The sequence below is a fragment of the Scomber japonicus genome, chromosome 11 (genome assembly GCF_027409825.1).
Source record: "Scomber japonicus isolate fScoJap1 chromosome 11, fScoJap1.pri, whole genome shotgun sequence".
NCBI classification, from domain to species: domain Eukaryota; kingdom Metazoa; phylum Chordata; class Actinopteri; order Scombriformes; family Scombridae; genus Scomber; species Scomber japonicus.
Window position 1 is genome coordinate 27,957,627 of NC_070588.1, and position 18,508 is coordinate 27,976,134.

Below are 18,508 nucleotides of genomic sequence, written 5' to 3' on the forward strand. Positions count from 1 at the left end.
CCTCCACAGAGATGTATGCATCTGCTTGCTAATTACCTGGCTGATAAGTTTGGAAGCCTGAGTAGCCTTCTTGATGTCAGGTCTGTCTGCCACAGTAGTATAGTGCAGGCTGGCTTTGGCATCCTTCTTATAGGCAACCTGAAGAGTAGAAGTGAACTAAAACTTAGCCATCATGCACATGACATCACAAGTAAAAATGGTATGAACTCTGCTATCATGGAGTGATTGTAAGCTGAGACAATTGACAAAGTTGTGTTATTTTAGATTTTAGATATGACTCACGTTACTCTGGTTTTTGGCCACCTCCATTGCGTGCTTAACATCAGGTGGTGTTATCATTTGGTTGTACACTGACTTGCCCTTCTCCTTCTCAAACTTTGCTTTGTAATTTTTCTGTAAAAAGAGACGTGAAAGTTAGGGGCAAAGTGCAGGAAACAAAAAAAAAATGTTGAAGATTACAAGTGTGAGTTCTAAAATAAATATGAGACGGCTGTACCCGGCTGACAAGCTTGTTCATCTCCTTGCTGTGGGCGGTGTCACGAGTCTCGCGCAGTGTGGTGAATGAGCCAGACTGCATGTCCTTCTTACTGGCCTCCTTGTATTTGCTCTGAGGAAGAACACACATGTTGTTACAGTCATTAAAAGCAATATAACTCATCTTAAAACATGTGTAGAAAAACAGGTTGATTTGCTACTGAATGGTTCTTACCTCTGACACCAGAGTGCGCACCGCCTTGGAATGGAGGATTTGAGGAGTGTCCAGGACGGGCACATAGTGGCCCTTTGACTTTTCATACTTCTCTTTGTACTTCACCTGGAAGGCAAAAAAATGGTAGGAGTAGGAATAAAGTATAAATAAATTCACTACTACTATGTCATAGTATAATCTGAAAGAGATAAACTTACATCACTGGCCATTTCAGCATTTCTCTTAGCCAGGACGGTGAGCTTGTCATCTACCACTGGTATCACACAACCCTTCATCATCTCCTTGTCATACTTGTACTCAATCTGTGGGTGAAGCAAAAGGAGAGACGTTAGACTGACACTGTTGCATGTTGTCACCAAATTCTTACACATACTGTAAATAAAAGGCACCAACTCACATCACTCTGTTGCAAAGAGTTCTTGGCAGCATTGAGAAAGTCGGGTCTATCTGCTGTCCAAATCCACTTGTTCTTGGTGGCTTCATACTTCTTCCTGTAGTTGAGCTAATATTGGGGGGGGGGGGGGGATATTTTATCAAGATTTTCAAGTTTTTTTCTATCTAAGCAGCTTGAATTTCTTATTAAGACTATTAACTTGACACTAGAGATGACACTTACATTGCTGATGTTCTTGTAAGCCTCCTTGGCAGCACGGATCTCATGAGCCTCAGGGTCCATGTTGATCTGAGCCTTGCTCTTCTCATACACCTCTTTGTACTTGAGCTGCAAGATGCATGAAAAACACATCATCAAACACACAAAATCGTTTATTATGTTGGCTTCCTATGACTTCTAATGTGAAAAAGTGTAGTTGCAGCCAGTCTGTGAGGGGCTTACAGTGCTGGTGATCTCCTTGACTTTCTTCATGTGTTGTTGGTATGGAGTGTCATAAGGCATGGTGTATCCCTTAGCCTTGGTCTTGTTGTACTCCATCTTGTAAATGATCTGAGGAAAAATCATCATTGCATAGTCAGAAGCAATTTAAAACACACACACACAAAAAAAGAAATCATAAAAAATGTACCCTTTAGACAAAAACAAAACACCAAACTTACATCGCTGATCTTCTTGCTGCGCTTGTGGGCCTCGTACTCTGGAGTTTCCAGAATAGATGTGAACTTATCCTTGGCCCGCTCATACTGCTCCCTGTACTTCCACTGAAGAATAACACACAAAAGTTAGTATCATAGTAATTCATTAGCTTTTCTTCATGTGTATTCTGAGTTGTCTTGCTTCTAATTTCTGGGGCTAAAGTAAAGACAAAAACTATCGAAAAAAATTGGTAAATTAAAGTCCATCTCTGCTCACAAATCACCTTTTCTTTTTATTCCTTCTTACTTGAAGCCTCCAGTGCACAAACACTAAGACTGAACTTTACATTAAAGTAGGAGACATATTGCATGCAGCCAGCAGTGAAAGTGAAATATATTTACATATTTCTAGTTGCTGGATTCTTTTTAAATGAGGGAGAAGTAGTAGATGTAATTTTAAGAACTTTTTTTGTAGAAAAAAAATACCAGACACAAATTATTATTCAAAGTTGAGTATTTTACATACATCTTAAAAAAATATAGGAATGGAACAAAATGGTGCCCAGAAATTAAAAATGACATTTCAGCATCACATGATTTGTTATTCTGACTTTACTCTGAAGAAGATAAATACTTACTAAATATATATTAGTATAATAACAAATTTGTCATCATTCTTTTTTTCTTTAATGGTTCTTTAACATTACATGAGCAAAGTCAGAAATACTTATTTAACAAGTTTCATGTAATGTATCACACGTTAAATATAACACAGTCCATGTCTCATGAATGATATGATGCCATGCTCAAATGTATAGATACATGCGTTATAAAACATGCATTAAAACAGAGGTGGTTATTTTCCAGGTGAAAATGGAGACAGAGACAATCAGTGACGAGAGAAACGATGCAGGGACTACAAATGAAAATGAGCCTGTATTCAGTGTCTGCACTCATTTACACATACACACACAAGTACTTGCCCATGTGAAAATGCACATATACTCTCTCGCACGCCCCCCCCCCCTCCTCCACACACACACACACACACACACACACACACACACACACACACACACACACACACACACACACACACACACACACACACACACACACACACACACTGATTTGCACCTGTATGGCTAAATCTGGCACATTTACATGATAGACACAAGTGCTCATGCTAATTAATATGCATGTTGGCTTCTTAAATGAAATAAAAAATTAACATGTTACCACCATACAGTCATAAATATCTGTATTGCCCACGTAGTTCATGGTGACCAGCAGCAGTCCATCTTATGCTATTGCTCACTGAATCTGACACATACAGTGGCTTCAGCAAATATGAAGTTTACTCAAGAGAAGAGAGTGAATCAAATAACTAGTGGACCAGCTATGTATTAAAATGGCTTTAGAAACATTAATACAATGTGTAAATCACATTTTATAGCCAAGTGTAAAATTTGAACATTTCTGACTTTGGCGCCCCTCAGTGGTAGTATCAAATATGACACTATGGCACACACTAGGATTGCCTTAACTATATAGTATTCACTGTATATATTTTCTGTCTCTATATATTTATGTTTATTAGATTGCTGTTAGACAACTACTGCAATGCATTTTAAGATAAGTTGGTTATGTTGGTTATTATTAATGAGACTTAGAGAGGTATGGATGAGTGGTTGAAGGATTAGAGTATAGAGGGGAAGAATGGGATGAGTTAAAGTGAACTGAATTAAGGGGAGCAGTGTCCACGGGATGAAAATACAATGTGACGAGTCTCCGTCCAGAAACAGCAGGAAGGAACAACGTAACCTGTAATGACTGAGTGTTATGCTGAACTTCAACTGAACTTCATCTGAACTTCAGCTGAACTTTCAACTGTCACTCTTAAATTACAGAGGGGTTGTTTTCTTCCTGTTTGTGGACAGGGATCAGAGTTACCATGGTTCAATCTCTGGTTGTTTACCTTACTGCCCATAGTGGACTGGTAAAGTGCTGTGAGGATGTCAGGACGGAGTATTTCATTGCAGCCACTCTTTAGCAGATCCTTTGCTTTGAATTTGTATTTTACCTGTCCATACACACAATGACATACACACACACAGACACACAGCATGCCATAGTTTAGAACAGATATGCAAAACAGCAATGACACTGACAGGGAGTGGAGTAGGACTCTGGAGATCCAAGCGATATCTTCATCTGTGCCCTCAGTGACACAAAACAGCATATTCAGAAGTAGAAAGTGTTACAAAGTTACTAATTTATGCAATAACAAATGATTGATTAAACTGTCTCTCTGATGGCACAGATGAAGGAGAGTCCTGCTCGCTCAAAATAGCACTCCAGCTGCTACTTGAGTGGCACGGTTTACAATAACCTGGGAGGGACAAAAAGAAACATTGAGAACGAGCAGAAATGTATCGTGTTAAAACGATAAACATTATAGCCATGCGACGACCACCGCCGACAGGTCTGTCGAGGACCTCATGCACCAGGATCACAGGCCTGGAGGACCGGACCAGAGGAGACAGCGGAGGATGCAGGCCGGTCGTACGACACGGCCAGGGCTTTTACCTGGCTCATCTTCCTGTTCTCTCTGGCCAGTTTGTATCTAGGATCATCTGTTGTTATGGTGAACTTATCCTTGATCTTCATATAATTAGATTTGTACTCCCTCTGCTCAGAATATCAGAAGGTAGTTAAAGACAAATGTCCAGAAAACAATGTGTGCTGTCATCTTATGAGAGTTCTCCATGGGACGAAGGAAGGTTAGAACAATTTTGATATGAAGGTGAAGGCAACAAAGAACAACAAAAAACATTACTTAAACATTACAGGCAATGACAGAATAATACTTTCACTAATAATACTTTACTTTTACCTCCAAGCTGAGAGTCCATTTAATATGCACAGAAAGAGAGAAAAGTGTCTTTTTAACAAAGTTGATTCAAAAAATTCATTATAATATTACGTGTATTACTGCTACAAAATATCAATTATCATACTGGGTTGAAGAATGAAAGGACTCACATCATTGATGAGATGGGAGGCATTCTTGGCGGCCTGGAAGAATGGAGTGTCGCAGGTATACTTGAAGTTGCCTCTGATCTTCTCAAAGGAGGATCTGTACAGTCTCTGTTACAAAGATATGAAACAGTGATTAGGATCAGTTCAAATGACAGCATCCACTGCATTAATCAGCACTGTTATATGAATTACACATCATGATTAATTATGTTACTTATTATAGTCTGAAATAACAAGTTTATCATATTATAGATGTTACAAATGGTAAAATATGACCCTTTACCTCGCTGTACAATGTCTTGTTCTTTTCAGCCTGCACCATTTCAGGTGTGTCCCACACAAAGCTGCCAATACCCCTCAGCCATTCCAGGTCCTCCTTGTACTTGATCTAAAAAGAGAAACAACAGCATTTTCATATTGATATTACAATATCAATCAATAACATTGCATGACCATCTACTCACTGAGGGTCACAGTTTTAATACAGAATATCTGTATTTTTGGTAGGCCCATGCAATTACAACACTTTTTCAGCATTATTAAGTGCCTTATAACCACTATCCAGTCAACAGTACTCACATCACTGATGTTATCGCTGGCAATTCTGCTGAAGAAGAACTCAGGACGGTCGGGGATGGACTTCCATGTACCCAGAGATTTGTGGTACTTTTTCCTGTATTTAACCTGTGGTAGAAAAAGAAGCACAGTGATATAAATGAAACAGTTCAAATCAATTCTACATTCATTCTATTTATATTTCTTGACATGATTATATTATGATAATATTAAGCTAATTTTAAGCACTGACCTCACTGATGTCATCTGTGACTCTGCGGTGGCAGACGATGTCCAAAGCATCCTTGACAGTGTGGTAGTGGCCCTTAGACAGCTCGAAGGTTTCCTTGTAGCGGAGCTGAAGACATGAACAGCAACAGTAGTCTTTAATGATCAGTCAAAGCTCACATTTTTGCCTCATTGACTGTTACTGGCAGCATTTAGTAGCAGGGTAGGGATAATGAAATATGATAATGATATAAATATTATTGTTTACTGTGCAAGTTACCCAATGAGAATACTCACATCACTGGACTGGAGGTAGGATTTCTTGGCACGGACCAAGATGGGTGTATCAGCAATGGCGGTGTACCTGTGCTTCATCTTCTCATACTGATCTTTGTACTTCAGCTGAAGGAGGAAACAGTTATTGTAACACATCAGGAAAATTAGTTAAGTCTCAAGATATTCTCAATTTAGAAAATCAACAGAGGTGAGGCATTACAAAGGCAAAAATAAGGATATCAAAGAAGTGATAAAGAGAAAAAAAAGAGAAAGACTTACATCACTGTACACTACTTTCATCGTCCTAGCATGGTGCATGTCTGGAGTTTCAATTTCTGGGGTGAAATGGGCTCTCTCCTTACTAGCAAGGTTTGCGTACTCGAACTGCGGAAAAACAGAACATATAAAATAATGCTAGACTGCCAGGAAAAAGAAAATTTGCAAAAGAAAACAAGTTTTAGTGATTAGCATATCTAAACTTGCCTTATTAGTCAGCTGCTGGGCCCATTTGGCTCTCTGGATGTCCACAGAGTCCAAAGTGGTGGAGACCTTAGCCATGTCTTCTTTGCTTTGGGCTTTGTAGATCAACTAAAGATAGAGGGTCAGAACAAGTCAAGTCAAAACCTGTCAGACTTTATTTTCAGACAGAATACAAGCATTTTTCTTAAAACACAAGCCTCGGAAGACAGTGGGAAAATGACTCACGTTGCTCATGTGGGTCTTCAGCTCAGTCACACGCTTATACTCCGGTGTGTCAAGGACCACGGAGAAGTTGGCATGGTTCTTCTTAGCTTCCAATGGATAGCTGGTCTGTAAAAGTCATAAAAAACAGGCCATATGAATTAGCATGATGCCGCTGCAGTAAGCTGAATATGCAATGAAAAATGAAGGATACTGATAGAAGGGAATATTCCACTGAAACACATACCCTCTGCTTGGTGATGTTGCGGATGTGGACCATCTCAGGTGTGTCATACAAGAAGCAGCCGATGCCTCTCAGCCACAACAAATCCTCTTTGTATCTTAGCTAAAAAACAAAAACAACAGTTTTATTTCTCGCACAAAGATTCCAAGTCAACGTGTGAGAATACGAGTCCGACTTTATTTCTTTGTCCTTCTTACGTCGCTGGTGATCTCATTGACGTGGTAGCAGTGCATCAGCTCGGGTGTAATGGGCATAGAGATCAGTTGTCCTCTGGTGTTGTAGAATTTCTCTTTGTAGAACAACTACGATGAGGAGGGAACAAAAAAAGGTTGCGTGAATAGAATATACTGATCGACTCCATCAAGCTACATGAACAAAATATAGGAAAACAAAAGACATAAATTGTGTGAAAATAGTTCCGTACATGGCTGAGATTCTCCTGGTTCATCTTGACTTGTTTAATATCGGGGGTGTCGTAGGTTGTGTGGATCTTGTCCTTCTTCTTGTGGTATTCTTCACGATACAGGCGCTGGAGAAAGTGACATGTAAGATTGTTTTATGCAGTACAAGGCAATAATATAAATCTTCATCAAACATAATGTGTTTTATCTCACATCGTTAATGATCTTGTTAGCATTCCTTGCGTTGACGAAGTTGACGCCCTCTGGATGAAGAGTGTAGGCCTTTGCCTTAATCATCTCGAAGGCTTCCTTGTACTTCACCTGCCCAAATAAAAGCAAAAAGATTGTGACTCAGCAACATCGAAATTATGCAAACAAAGAGGCATAACTGCTGTCAAAAGAACAGTTTAATCGAATGATTCAAGATACGGTAAGAAATACTTACATCGCTGCTGACAAGGCTGTTCATCTTAACCTGCTTGATGAGAGGGGTGTCGTGGGTCATGGTGTATCCGGTGGGCATGAAGCTCTTGTTGGCTTCCTTGTACCAGTTCTGAGATACAAAGAAGAGGAGAGGAAGAAGAAGAACAAGAACAAGATGAAGGAAAACAGGGTGAGACTGGATATATCTTAGGTTAGAAAAACAGAACGCTAACACAAAATAAGACCAGGAACCCTGAAAGTTAACTCCTACAAAGCTTATTTTTATAGATATTTTTCTGCTTTTTCCTCAATTTTGAATACCAATATTCCCAGTCAACTGCTGGCTAGAGTGTAGATAGCCAAAAAACCTTTTGATTAAATAGATTAAATAAGTAAAACATAAGAGCTGTGTCTATTCACCACATTGTACACTGCGTCAGTGTAAAATGTTCTATAGGGCCCATGTACACAATATTAAGAAATACCATCTTACATTACTCTGGATGTGGTTAGCCAGGCGTGCCCTCTCGGTTTCAATAGTGACAGCGGGAGAAGAGTTGGTTCCCTTGATATTGGTGTTGTAATCATAGTGGTAGTGCAGCTAGAAAAAGAGAAGAAACAAATGATTAGATGTATGGTCATGGTTTTTATTATGTGAGGAAATATAGACAGTAATAAGCCAACACTGTTCAAACATTTTTAGAGTCACTTACATCGCTCAGGTTTTCAGCGTTCTGCTTGGCCGTCTCATACACTGGAGTGTCCGTCACCACTGAATACTCTTTGAAAGCTTCAATACCTTTGGCTCTGTACTTGTTCTGAAATAGACCAACAAAGACATGGCAATCAGCATTGATTTTGTTTAGTATAAAAAAGTCTTAAGGGGATTACTGGAAGGGAAGATACTGAAAGTTGTCGGAAAGCTGAAAAGAACTGGAAAGTGAAGAATATTGAAACAGCAGTGGGAGAGCTGAAAGTTGTAAATCAAATAATTGTAGAAAATGTGGAATACAAGGAAGCATATTAGGTGTGCCAACCTCGCTCTGAAGATCACCCGCATGCTTGACACGGAGGATCTCCGGTGTGTCCCAGGCATAGCAGCCGATACCCCTCAGCCAGTTCAGGTCATCCTTGTAGAAGATCTGAAGAGAGTGCACAACAAAACACATTTTCAATCATCGCAATCACACTAAGATATTTTGGTCACGTCCTACTGTAAGTTAAGGAACTTTTGATAGATGTATTTTGCATTGTAATTGGTTACAAACGTACAGTATTGGTCAAAAGTTTGGACACATTCACATCAATGAGAAAGTGTGTCCAAACTTTTGACTGGTACTATATACATATATATATACAGGATTTCTTTTTCATTTATTATGCACAGCATTCACAGCAGTGTGGTTTTCTTCAGTTATCATTTATAAATCTGAACTATATAAATAAAGTATTAAAAAAAGAAAAGCTTGTCATATTAAAATAAAGTTAGATATAGTACTATCCAAAATAATATCAGTGATAAAAATATAAGCTAGAATGTGGCTGTACTTTTGACCAATCTGTAGTTATTGTGGCTACAGAATAACAAGAACAGAATATCAAGCTGAGGGAGGATACTCACGTCGCTGAGCTGCTCATTGACTTTGCGTGCTTGCACGTACATCTGCATGTCAGGAAGACATATCCACTGATGGAGGAACTTGCGGTAGTGTATTCCACTAACAGTGGCCTGGGTGTTGCGGGCAGACATGATGTCCAGCATGTCTGGTGGGATATGATTCTTGGCCTTGTTCTTCTCATAGTCCTCCTTGTACAGACGCTATAAAGATGGACAACAGGTGGCTCTTTCAGTTCTCCCATTATGTACACACACACACAAACAAAATCCTATTTGGATGCATTATAGCTTGTTTGTTAAAAACAGAGCTGATCTAATGGTGCAGCTCGTATATTAATGGCATGAAGAAGATGAAATTTGACTTACATCAAGGACCAGCTTTCCAGCTTTGACACAGCGAGCAGTGGCAGGATCATCCTCAAGAGACTTAGGCAAACTGTAGAGGGATTTGAACTTCTCATAATCCTCCTTATACTTCACCTAAAGGGGCAAAATAATTCATATTGTTTCTTAAAGGTCAAACATCAAATTCACATTTGAGGAAAATCACAACATAGTATTAACATGGAATAAAATGAATAAAAAAGTTTAACTCACGTTGCTAAGGATGACCTTCTGCTGCTTGGCGTGCTGCAAGGCATGTGAGTCATGTGGAAGCTTGTAGCCCTTGGCTTTGATTGTGTCCCAGGCAGCAGTGTAGTTTTTCTGTTGAGAGAAAAGCCAGAAAATGATCATCATTAAAACATTCCACTGAAAAAGCCGACATTTTAATTGCTGTCAATAGGGTTCAAAGATCAAGGGAGGATTTACAGAGGAATTAGATTGCATTCTTTCAGTCCTATGGTGTACACAATGACTGAAAGAGACATGTGTTCATGTTTCTCTACTTACGTTGCTGAAGAAGTACTTGAAGTTGTGGCATCTGGCGTAGTCGTATGTATCCAGAACAGTGGTGTACATGTGCTTCTCCTTATGATAAGCCTCCCTGTAGTTCAGCTGTCAATGACAATTGGATATAATTATTGCACTCATTTAGGCATTCAAACTAAAACAGTGAATATGCTTATTTTAAAAGTCCAGCTCACTCACCTCGCTGGCCCAGGTGTGACCCAGGATAGCAGTCACATAGACTGGGGTGTCTGTCACGATGGAGTAATTGTTGTATTCTTTCTTGGCATCCTCTCTGTATTTAAGCTAAAGGGGGAAAATATGACAAATGATCACAGGCTCATGAACTAAATAATTAAATAATTTTTATTAAATGCATCAGACATTATGTATTATGTTTCTAAATGTTTATGGTGATATTCAGTGCAGTTACTCACATCGCTCTGCAGCTCATAGGCCTTCTTGGCACGAATAATCTCTGGAGTATCCCACACATAGCAACCAATGCCCTTCATCCAGGTCAGGTCCTCCTTGTAGAAAACCTTGAAGAGAGGAAGAAAGCAAATATTTATGTGTATAATACTGGAAAGAATGCTTAGATTTCTGTATTATTTCTGGCTTTTGATAAATCTAATATAGTCAAATATCAAGTATATTGTATGTGAAGTTTGCCTCTTGTGTTTGTAGACATACTATAAGAAACAATTGTCTTGTTAATGTAGCATGATAAATGAGAATGAGCTTTGAATGGAAGAACTTTTATCACATAACTACATATGAAAAGATAGTTCCAGTATATGGCCTGTATATCTAATAGAAAACTGATAGTGAATGTAATTTGGCCGATCATCTGCCACAGGACATTATATATTATTTAAATGCAACAGGAGAGGCGCATTGAAGAAGGACCTACATCACTGAGAATCTCATTGGTCTTGCGGGCCCTGATGGCGTCCTCCTGATCAGGATGACAAGTCCACTGGTGCAGGTATGTGCGGTAGATGACGTCACTCAGCATGTCCTGGCACTTCTTAGCTACCTGGTTAGCGATGACATCTGGAGGGATGTGGGTCTTGAGCTTAGTTTGATGGTAATCCTTATGGTAGAGCCTCTGTAAAGATGTGCAAAGTTATTGACATTGTCATTAACAATGTGACACAAATGAATCAAAAATAAAGTTTATGGAAATGGAATAAATGGACTAAGAATGTCTTACCAAGCCCTTGTTTTTCTCCTGATCTCCACATCGCATGACCTCAGGGAAGTCCACCAAGGTCCCAGCCATGTAGTGACCTTTGGCTTTCTCATGGGCATCTTTGTACTTTGCCTAGTAGGATCAAGAATAATTAAAGTCTCAATTTTGTTTACAAACTTGTAAGAAATGTACCATGAGACACTAACTACAACAAAACATGTGTAAGGCACGTACATCACTGGCAATGTCCCTGCCTTTCTTGCCACTGACAAGAGGGATGTATTCATGGTCCAGCTGGTAGCCTGCAGCCTTAGCTTTGTCCCATTCAAGTTTGTAGTATTTCTGAAAACACACAAAGTAAGTACAATGTTTACAAAAAGGCTAATACAAAAATTATATACAATCAACCAAATAAAATGGTCAAAAACCATTGACATTACCTCACTAACGTGCTTAGCCACTTCCCTGCTATGGGCCAGTTGAGGAGTGTCATCTGAACCAATGTATTGACCCTTTTCTGCATTGAAGGTCTCTTTGTACTTCAGCTACAGTAGGAGGGAAATGACAGGATTATGTTAGGTTTGATTACTGATTATTAATGTGCTTCTTGAAATGTAGATATTTAAATGTTAGATTTTTACATACATCGCTGATATTGGCAGCATTCTGCTTTGCTAATAAGATCTCAGGGCAATCAACAACCGAGGTGAATTTTCCAAAGCCTTCTACGGCATCCTTCTTGTAGTGCCTCTGTAAGAAAAATAGAGCATCAAGGTAAAATACAATGCAAAATGTTCGAAAAATAGATCAATCTAAAGACAGAAGCGTAATACGGTAAACATACCTGATTGAGAATCTCCTGTGCCTTCCTGACCTTGACGTGGTCAACAGAGTCAGCTGCAACCCATCCAATTCCACGAAGCCATTCCAAATCGGCCTTATACACATTCTGCAGACAAAAACACAGATACATTTTAGATCGTTAAGAAAGAAGTTTCTGTCAGTTTATTGCATGTGAATGTTGAATGAGTCTTAGTTTGGTATGCAATTGGATGACACGAACATCACTTTGAAGATCATAGGCTTTGCGGGCCTGGATGACATCATTCTGGTCAGGCATACAAGTCCACTGGTGCAGATGAGTTCTGTAGTTGAAATCATTGACTTGGATCTGGCATTTTTTGGCCAGTTCAAGATTCAGCATGTCCACTGGCAGGTGGAACTTGGTCTTGGACTTGTTAAAGTCCTTCTTGTACAGGGCATCACTGGCAATCTTGGCTGAGTTCAGAGCCAGCATAAGCAGAGGGTCATCTTGGACGCTGAGAGCACCGATGTGGTGGCCAACCTGCTTACGGTAACCCTCGAGGTACTTATGCTACAAGGCAGACAAAAATCATTATCTCCATATGGTCATGTTCTCAATCAAATTAAAAACAGATTCAATAATTGTCTTTATCATGAAGGGGACAAATGCAACTGTGTCCCACTACTCACTTGACTTTGTACTTTAGACGTATGGATGCACTGCTTAATTGGTACAGCATCCCCAGGCATGAAGTAGCCTGTGGCTTTGACCTTATCCCACTCTTTGGTGTACAGTTGCTGCAAGAGATGGAGGTAGTTATTATTGGTTTGTGTATTGCTTATCAAGCTGGATATGCAAGGGAATAGACTTGGTATGAGACCAAGTATTGTTACCACCATCTTACCGGGTGAACGTTCTTAGCCACCTGTTTGGCTGTGGCAAGGGTTGGAGTTTCCACCAGTGTGTACTTAGTCTTTTCCTGATGCCAGGCCTCACGATATTTGACCTGAAAAGTATGAGAAGTGAAAAGTCAGTTACCAAGAACAGCCAAATTATTCTGAAGTATTTACCACTTTGCTGTTGTGATGCTGTGGTGACTGAATAGAAGAAGGTACTTAAAAGCATATCAAGAGTAACATCAGAATAGCATATTCATCCTCACCTCATTGAGGACATCAGCAGCATGCTTGGCACACGCCATGTCAACTCTGTCAGCTGGAACCATGAATTGTTGCTCATCCAACTTAATACGGTAGCCTCTCTGCAAAATAGCAAGAAAGTATAGAATAACGCAGTAATTCAGCTAATTTACTAATGTTGCTTCGAGAAATTTTAAAAACATTTTACAAATATATGCAAAGGAAATGATAGAGTGAAATGATTTTAATATGGAATCAAACTTACGTCAGCCAGGATTTTCTGTGCGTGCTTCACCTTCATAACCTCCACACTTTCATGTGGTATCCATCCACATCCGCGTAACCACTCCAGATCAGCTCTGTACACAGCCTGAGGAACCAAAGCAGGTTGGTTTCTTTATCTGCTTTGCATGACATGTAATTTATATAGACAATCACAATGTGAAACTCTTGGGGCCAAATAGGAGTATACAGTATATCCAAAAAAGATCCGAGAAATACAACCTATGAACAACAACCATAAACCTACAGATCATAGGTCTTTCTGGCCTACAGTTGAAGTTCTACAGTTGAAGTCACTGACATTGACTTGGCATTTCTTGGCCAGCTCAAGTGTCAGAAAACACTATAGACAGCACTATGAACATTATTAGGACAGTGTTCAGTAAACAAACAAAATAATTTTCAATGCTCACATCACTCTGAAGGTCATATGCCTTTCTGGCCTGAACCACATCATTGGAGTCTGGCAGACATGTCCATTGGTGTAGATGAGTTCTGTAGTTGAAATCATTGACTTGGATCTGGCATTTCTTGGCCAGTTCAAGATTCAGCATGTCCACTGGCAGGTGGAACTTGGTTTTGGACTTGTTGAAGTCCTTCTTGTACAGGGCGTCACTGGCAATCTTGGCTGAGTTCAGAGCCAGCATGATCAGAGGGTCGTCTTGGACACTGAGAGCACCAATGTGGTGGCCAACCTGCTTACGGTATCCTGTCTTGTATTTGTACTAAAAGGAAAGGGATACAAGGTTAATGACACATCAGCAAGTAGCTCATTAAATAATCTGCTATGACATATCCATATTTTTTCTTACATCACTAATGATATCTCTGGAAGCTTTAGCCTTAAGCACAGAGATAGCATCCTCCTTGATATGATAGCCTTTGGCCTTCTCCTCATCCCAGTCCTTTGTGTACATTTTCTGCAGAGAACAAGAAAGTATGATCAAAAAGACAGTACAATATCGAATTAGCCATCAAAAATCATGCACTGATTGAAAAATGCAAACTTACCTCGCTGATGTTGTATGCATTGTGCTTGGACAATTCAAAGTTGGGGGCGTCATGTGGTATGTGAATGTTCACTTTGTCTTTATCCCAGGCTTCCCTATAGTTCCACTGTCAGAAAATAAAAACAAAACATTCTTTTAAATCTGATGCCCTCATTCACACATATAAAGTTACGTTTTAAATTCACTGGAAATAAAAGTTTTACTCACATCACTGAGCTGGGCAGCATTTTGCTTGGACAGGACAATAGTTGGTAGGTCGACAACACTGGTGAACTTGACAGTGCTTGGGGGCTGGCGATAGAGCCTCTCATTGAGAATAGCCTGGCCATGTCTAGCTTTGAGAACATCCACAGAGTCCTGAGGCGACCAGCCACATCCTCTCAGCCACTGCAGGTCAGATCTGTATACAGCCTAAAAAACAAATCATGGGATCAATCAACAAACAAGATAGCTAAAGTTCACTTAGCCCTTTGTAGGTCTGCTCAACCGTTTGATAGAGGTCACATTGTGTCATTATATCTGGTTAAAAACAAAATCTTTTCAACTCAAACTTTTTGGGCAATCTTTACCACTTGTATGAGCTATTGTTGTATGAGCTATGTAATGCATAAAAAGACCATCAGCTTGTGTTATGGTTGCTACAGATACAGGTTGTGTGTATAAATGAAGAATAACACAATTCACTGTTGAAATAAGATCCTGCTGGAGACATTTTTGAAGTTGAGTATCATTTTTTCATCTTGTACACAAATAGAATGAGTCTCTAACATGTTTTTAAAAAAAGTTTTGAACAAATGAGGTCTGAATGAAGTCGGTAGAAGTCTGTAAAACTTAAAATTAAGGGTCAATGAGAAAAAGAATCCATGTTTTATGTTGTCATGGCCTCAAAGAGGTAGGAAAAGCAAAAAAAAACACATTTTAAATAGCACTCTTTTGGTGAGACCTACAAAGGGATACACTTACATCACTCTGTAGATCATAGACCTTCCTAGCCTGAACAACATCATTGGAGTCTGGCAGGCACGTCCATTGGTGTAAGTGGGTTCTGTAGTTGAAGTCATTGACTTGGTTCTGGCATTTCTTGGCCAGTTCAATTGTCAGCATGTCAACTGGCAGGTGGTACTTGGTCTTGGTCTTGTGGAAGTCCTTCTTGTAGATGTTGTCACTGGAAATCTTGGCTGCATTAGCGGCCAACATAATCAGTGGGTCATCATTAACGCTGAGTGCTCCAATATGATGACCACACTGCTTGCGGAAACCAGCTTTGTATTTGTACTGAAAATTTGAAATAGAAATATTTTTAGACATTTGTTAAAACAATTACATGCAGTAAAATTTTCAAAATGTGGCATGTGTGTAAAATCACCAAGTGAAATATGAACATGAAAAATACGGAATATGAAAAAGTTCCAAAGAGACGGGCAGACTTACATCACTGATGATGTGTCGAGAGTGTTTGGCTGATAAAACAGAAATTGCATCTTTGGGAAGAATGTAGCCTTTGTTGATGGTGTCCATAAAGCCTTCACGGTAATGTTTCTGGGGAAACAAGAATGATGTTGTTTGGGTGCCTGATACACTGTATCCTATACAACACAATAATAAGTACCTGAGGAGCAGGACATTTCTTATATACTAATTGTGAATAAAAAGTCAACAAATGCATAAAATTAATGCATAATTAATTCATCAAACCTCAGCACAATTAACTGATAAGATACATAAAAAAGTAAAAAAATTACTGATACAGTTATAAATTGTACTAATGGGTTATACAACTAGTGAAGCTTACCAGACTGGTGTTGAGTTTGTTCTGCCGGGCTAGGAGGATCTCTGGGGTGTCAGGCATGATGTGAATGTCAGTTTTATCATTCTCCCAGGCTGCAACATAAGCTTTCTGGAAACAGAACATGAATACAGTTCAGTGACATGTAACTTAATCTGAGTCATAGAACATTCTTTTAGAAAAAAATGAGTTTTGTCTAAAGTTATTGGCTTCAATATTAAACACAGGGGACTGATGAAACATTTTGCCAGGGATTGGGTAAAATACCCTATGAAAACCCTCCCAAAAGAAAAGAAATTAATACAATTAAATGAATATTAATAATAAGTAACATGTGCCATCTTTACCCTGTCCATGATATGGGCATTGGCCTGAGCAAGGGCAAATGGCATGTCACTTGTCGTGGCAGTAAATTTGAAGTTGCTGGGATGCTGACGGTACTTCTGTTCACTCAGGATCTCTCCTGCCTTCTTAACTTTCTCCACATCAATAGAACCAATTGGCACCCAACCTGTGCCCTTGAGAAATTCCAGTTCAGCTTTGTACACAGCCTACAAGTAGAAGAAGAATAGTCATAGTAAATATTTTTAAAGGAAAAAAATATGATGGCAGTGTTAAATAAACAAACAAATAAATTATCTTTGCTCACATCACTCTGAAGGTCATAGGCCTTTCTGGCCTGGACCACATCATTGGAGTCTGGTAGGCAGGTCCAGTTGTGTAAACGAGTTCTGTAGTTGAAATCATTGACTTGGATCTGGCATTTCCTGGCCAGTTCAAGATTCAGCATGTCCACTGGCAGGTGGAACTTGGTCTTGGACTTGTTGAAGTCCTTCTTGTACAGGGCATCACTGGCAATCTTGGCTGAGTTAATAGCCAGCATCAGCAGTGGGTCATCTTGTACACTGCGAGCACCAATGTGGTGGCCAACCTGCTTACGGTATCCTGTCTTGTATTTGTACTGTGTACAGAGAAAGAGTGAAGTGATAATTAATTGAGTAAATAAAAGCTTAAGTCAATATTAGATATGAACGTTTTTTCAAATATACTGTGTGTAACATACATCACTGATGATTTCTCTTCCATGTTTGGCAGCAACAACAGAGATAGCATCAGCTTTAAGGTCATAGCCCTTTCTGAAAATCTCCTCAACACCTTCCCTGTACAGTTTCTGAAAAAGAAATATACAAATTATAAAATGAAAATCATGTTGTGTAAGAAACTGATATTTACTGGCATGGTTGTAGAAAACCAGAATAAGTAAAAACAGAACAGACATACCTTGCTGATGTTGTGGGCATTAGCTTTAGAAAGCAACAGCTCAGGCAGGTCATTGGATACATGAATCTTAACCTTGTCACCCTCCCAAGCAGAAATGTATTTTTGCTGTGGTGAGAAATAGACAAAGACAAAAACACAAATTGTAACCACCAGGAAAAGACTGAATAAACATAGAAAAATTGTAAAAGAGGGATAGAATATTTTTATACCTTGTTCATGATATCAGCATTTGCTTTAGCTAAGACCATGGGCATGGAATTCATGTCTGTTGCATATTTCAGTGTGTCTGGTTTCTGCCTGTAGTTACGTTCACTGAGAATTGTTCCAGCATGCTTGGCCTTCAGCACATCCAGTGAACCAATGGGGACCCATCCAACACCTCTAACCTCGCCATCGTAGTCAGATCTGTATACAGCCTATTGGAAAAACACATACATGTAACATCCCACCATAATGTGAGTGAGATAAATTGACCATGTGACAGAGGAGCTTACGTCACTCTGAAGATTGTAAGCACTATAGACAGCGCTATGAACATTATTAGGACAGTGTTCAGTAAACAAACAAAATAATTTTCAATGCTCACATCACTCTGAAGGTCATATGCCTTTCTGGCCTGGACCACATCATTGGAGTCTGGCAGGCAAGTCCATTGGTGCAAGCGGGTGATGTAGTTGGCATGGTTGACCTGAATCTGGCATTTCTTAGCCAGTTCAAGACTCAGCATGTCCACTGGCAGGTGGAACCTGGTCTTGGACTTGTTGAAGTCCTTCTTGTACAGGGCATCACTGGCAATCTTGGCTGAGTTCAGAGCCAGCATGATCAGAGGGTCGTCATGGACACTGCGAGCACCAATGTGGTGGCCCACCTGCTTACGGTATCCTGTCTTGTATTTGTACTGAGGGAAAAAATGAAA

At 39.5% G+C, this 18,508-nt stretch overlaps 1 protein-coding gene across 1 annotated transcript in view; it reads right to left on the reverse strand.

Moving 5' to 3' along the window:
• The window catches only part of neb (nebulin), a 64,999-nt gene that overhangs the window by 21,833 nt on the left and 24,658 nt on the right, over positions 1-18,508 (reverse strand). Inside the window, 56 exon segments of the mRNA XM_053328302.1 lie at positions 37-138; positions 283-393; positions 497-607; positions 710-814; positions 907-1,011; positions 1,107-1,211; positions 1,326-1,430; positions 1,545-1,652; positions 1,763-1,864; positions 3,717-3,821; positions 4,784-4,888; positions 5,064-5,168; positions 5,360-5,464; positions 5,589-5,693; positions 5,861-5,965; positions 6,119-6,223; positions 6,323-6,427; positions 6,545-6,649; positions 6,768-6,866; positions 6,962-7,066; positions 7,189-7,293; positions 7,379-7,486; positions 7,611-7,718; positions 8,082-8,189; positions 8,302-8,406; positions 8,626-8,730; positions 9,210-9,407; positions 9,573-9,686; positions 9,804-9,911; positions 10,098-10,202; positions 10,296-10,400; positions 10,532-10,636; positions 11,008-11,205; positions 11,311-11,421; positions 11,524-11,631; positions 11,730-11,834; positions 11,935-12,039; positions 12,134-12,238; positions 12,353-12,664; positions 12,784-12,891; positions 12,999-13,100; positions 13,257-13,355; positions 13,499-13,603; positions 13,929-14,240; positions 14,328-14,435; positions 14,527-14,631; positions 14,733-14,936; positions 15,489-15,800; positions 15,957-16,064; positions 16,318-16,422; positions 16,659-16,862; positions 16,961-17,272; positions 17,375-17,482; positions 17,593-17,697; positions 17,802-18,008; positions 18,179-18,490. Coding sequence (XP_053184277.1) covers positions 37-138; positions 283-393; positions 497-607; positions 710-814; positions 907-1,011; positions 1,107-1,211; positions 1,326-1,430; positions 1,545-1,652; positions 1,763-1,864; positions 3,717-3,821; positions 4,784-4,888; positions 5,064-5,168; positions 5,360-5,464; positions 5,589-5,693; positions 5,861-5,965; positions 6,119-6,223; positions 6,323-6,427; positions 6,545-6,649; positions 6,768-6,866; positions 6,962-7,066; positions 7,189-7,293; positions 7,379-7,486; positions 7,611-7,718; positions 8,082-8,189; positions 8,302-8,406; positions 8,626-8,730; positions 9,210-9,407; positions 9,573-9,686; positions 9,804-9,911; positions 10,098-10,202; positions 10,296-10,400; positions 10,532-10,636; positions 11,008-11,205; positions 11,311-11,421; positions 11,524-11,631; positions 11,730-11,834; positions 11,935-12,039; positions 12,134-12,238; positions 12,353-12,664; positions 12,784-12,891; positions 12,999-13,100; positions 13,257-13,355; positions 13,499-13,603; positions 13,929-14,240; positions 14,328-14,435; positions 14,527-14,631; positions 14,733-14,936; positions 15,489-15,800; positions 15,957-16,064; positions 16,318-16,422; positions 16,659-16,862; positions 16,961-17,272; positions 17,375-17,482; positions 17,593-17,697; positions 17,802-18,008; positions 18,179-18,490 — 7,437 coding nt within the window.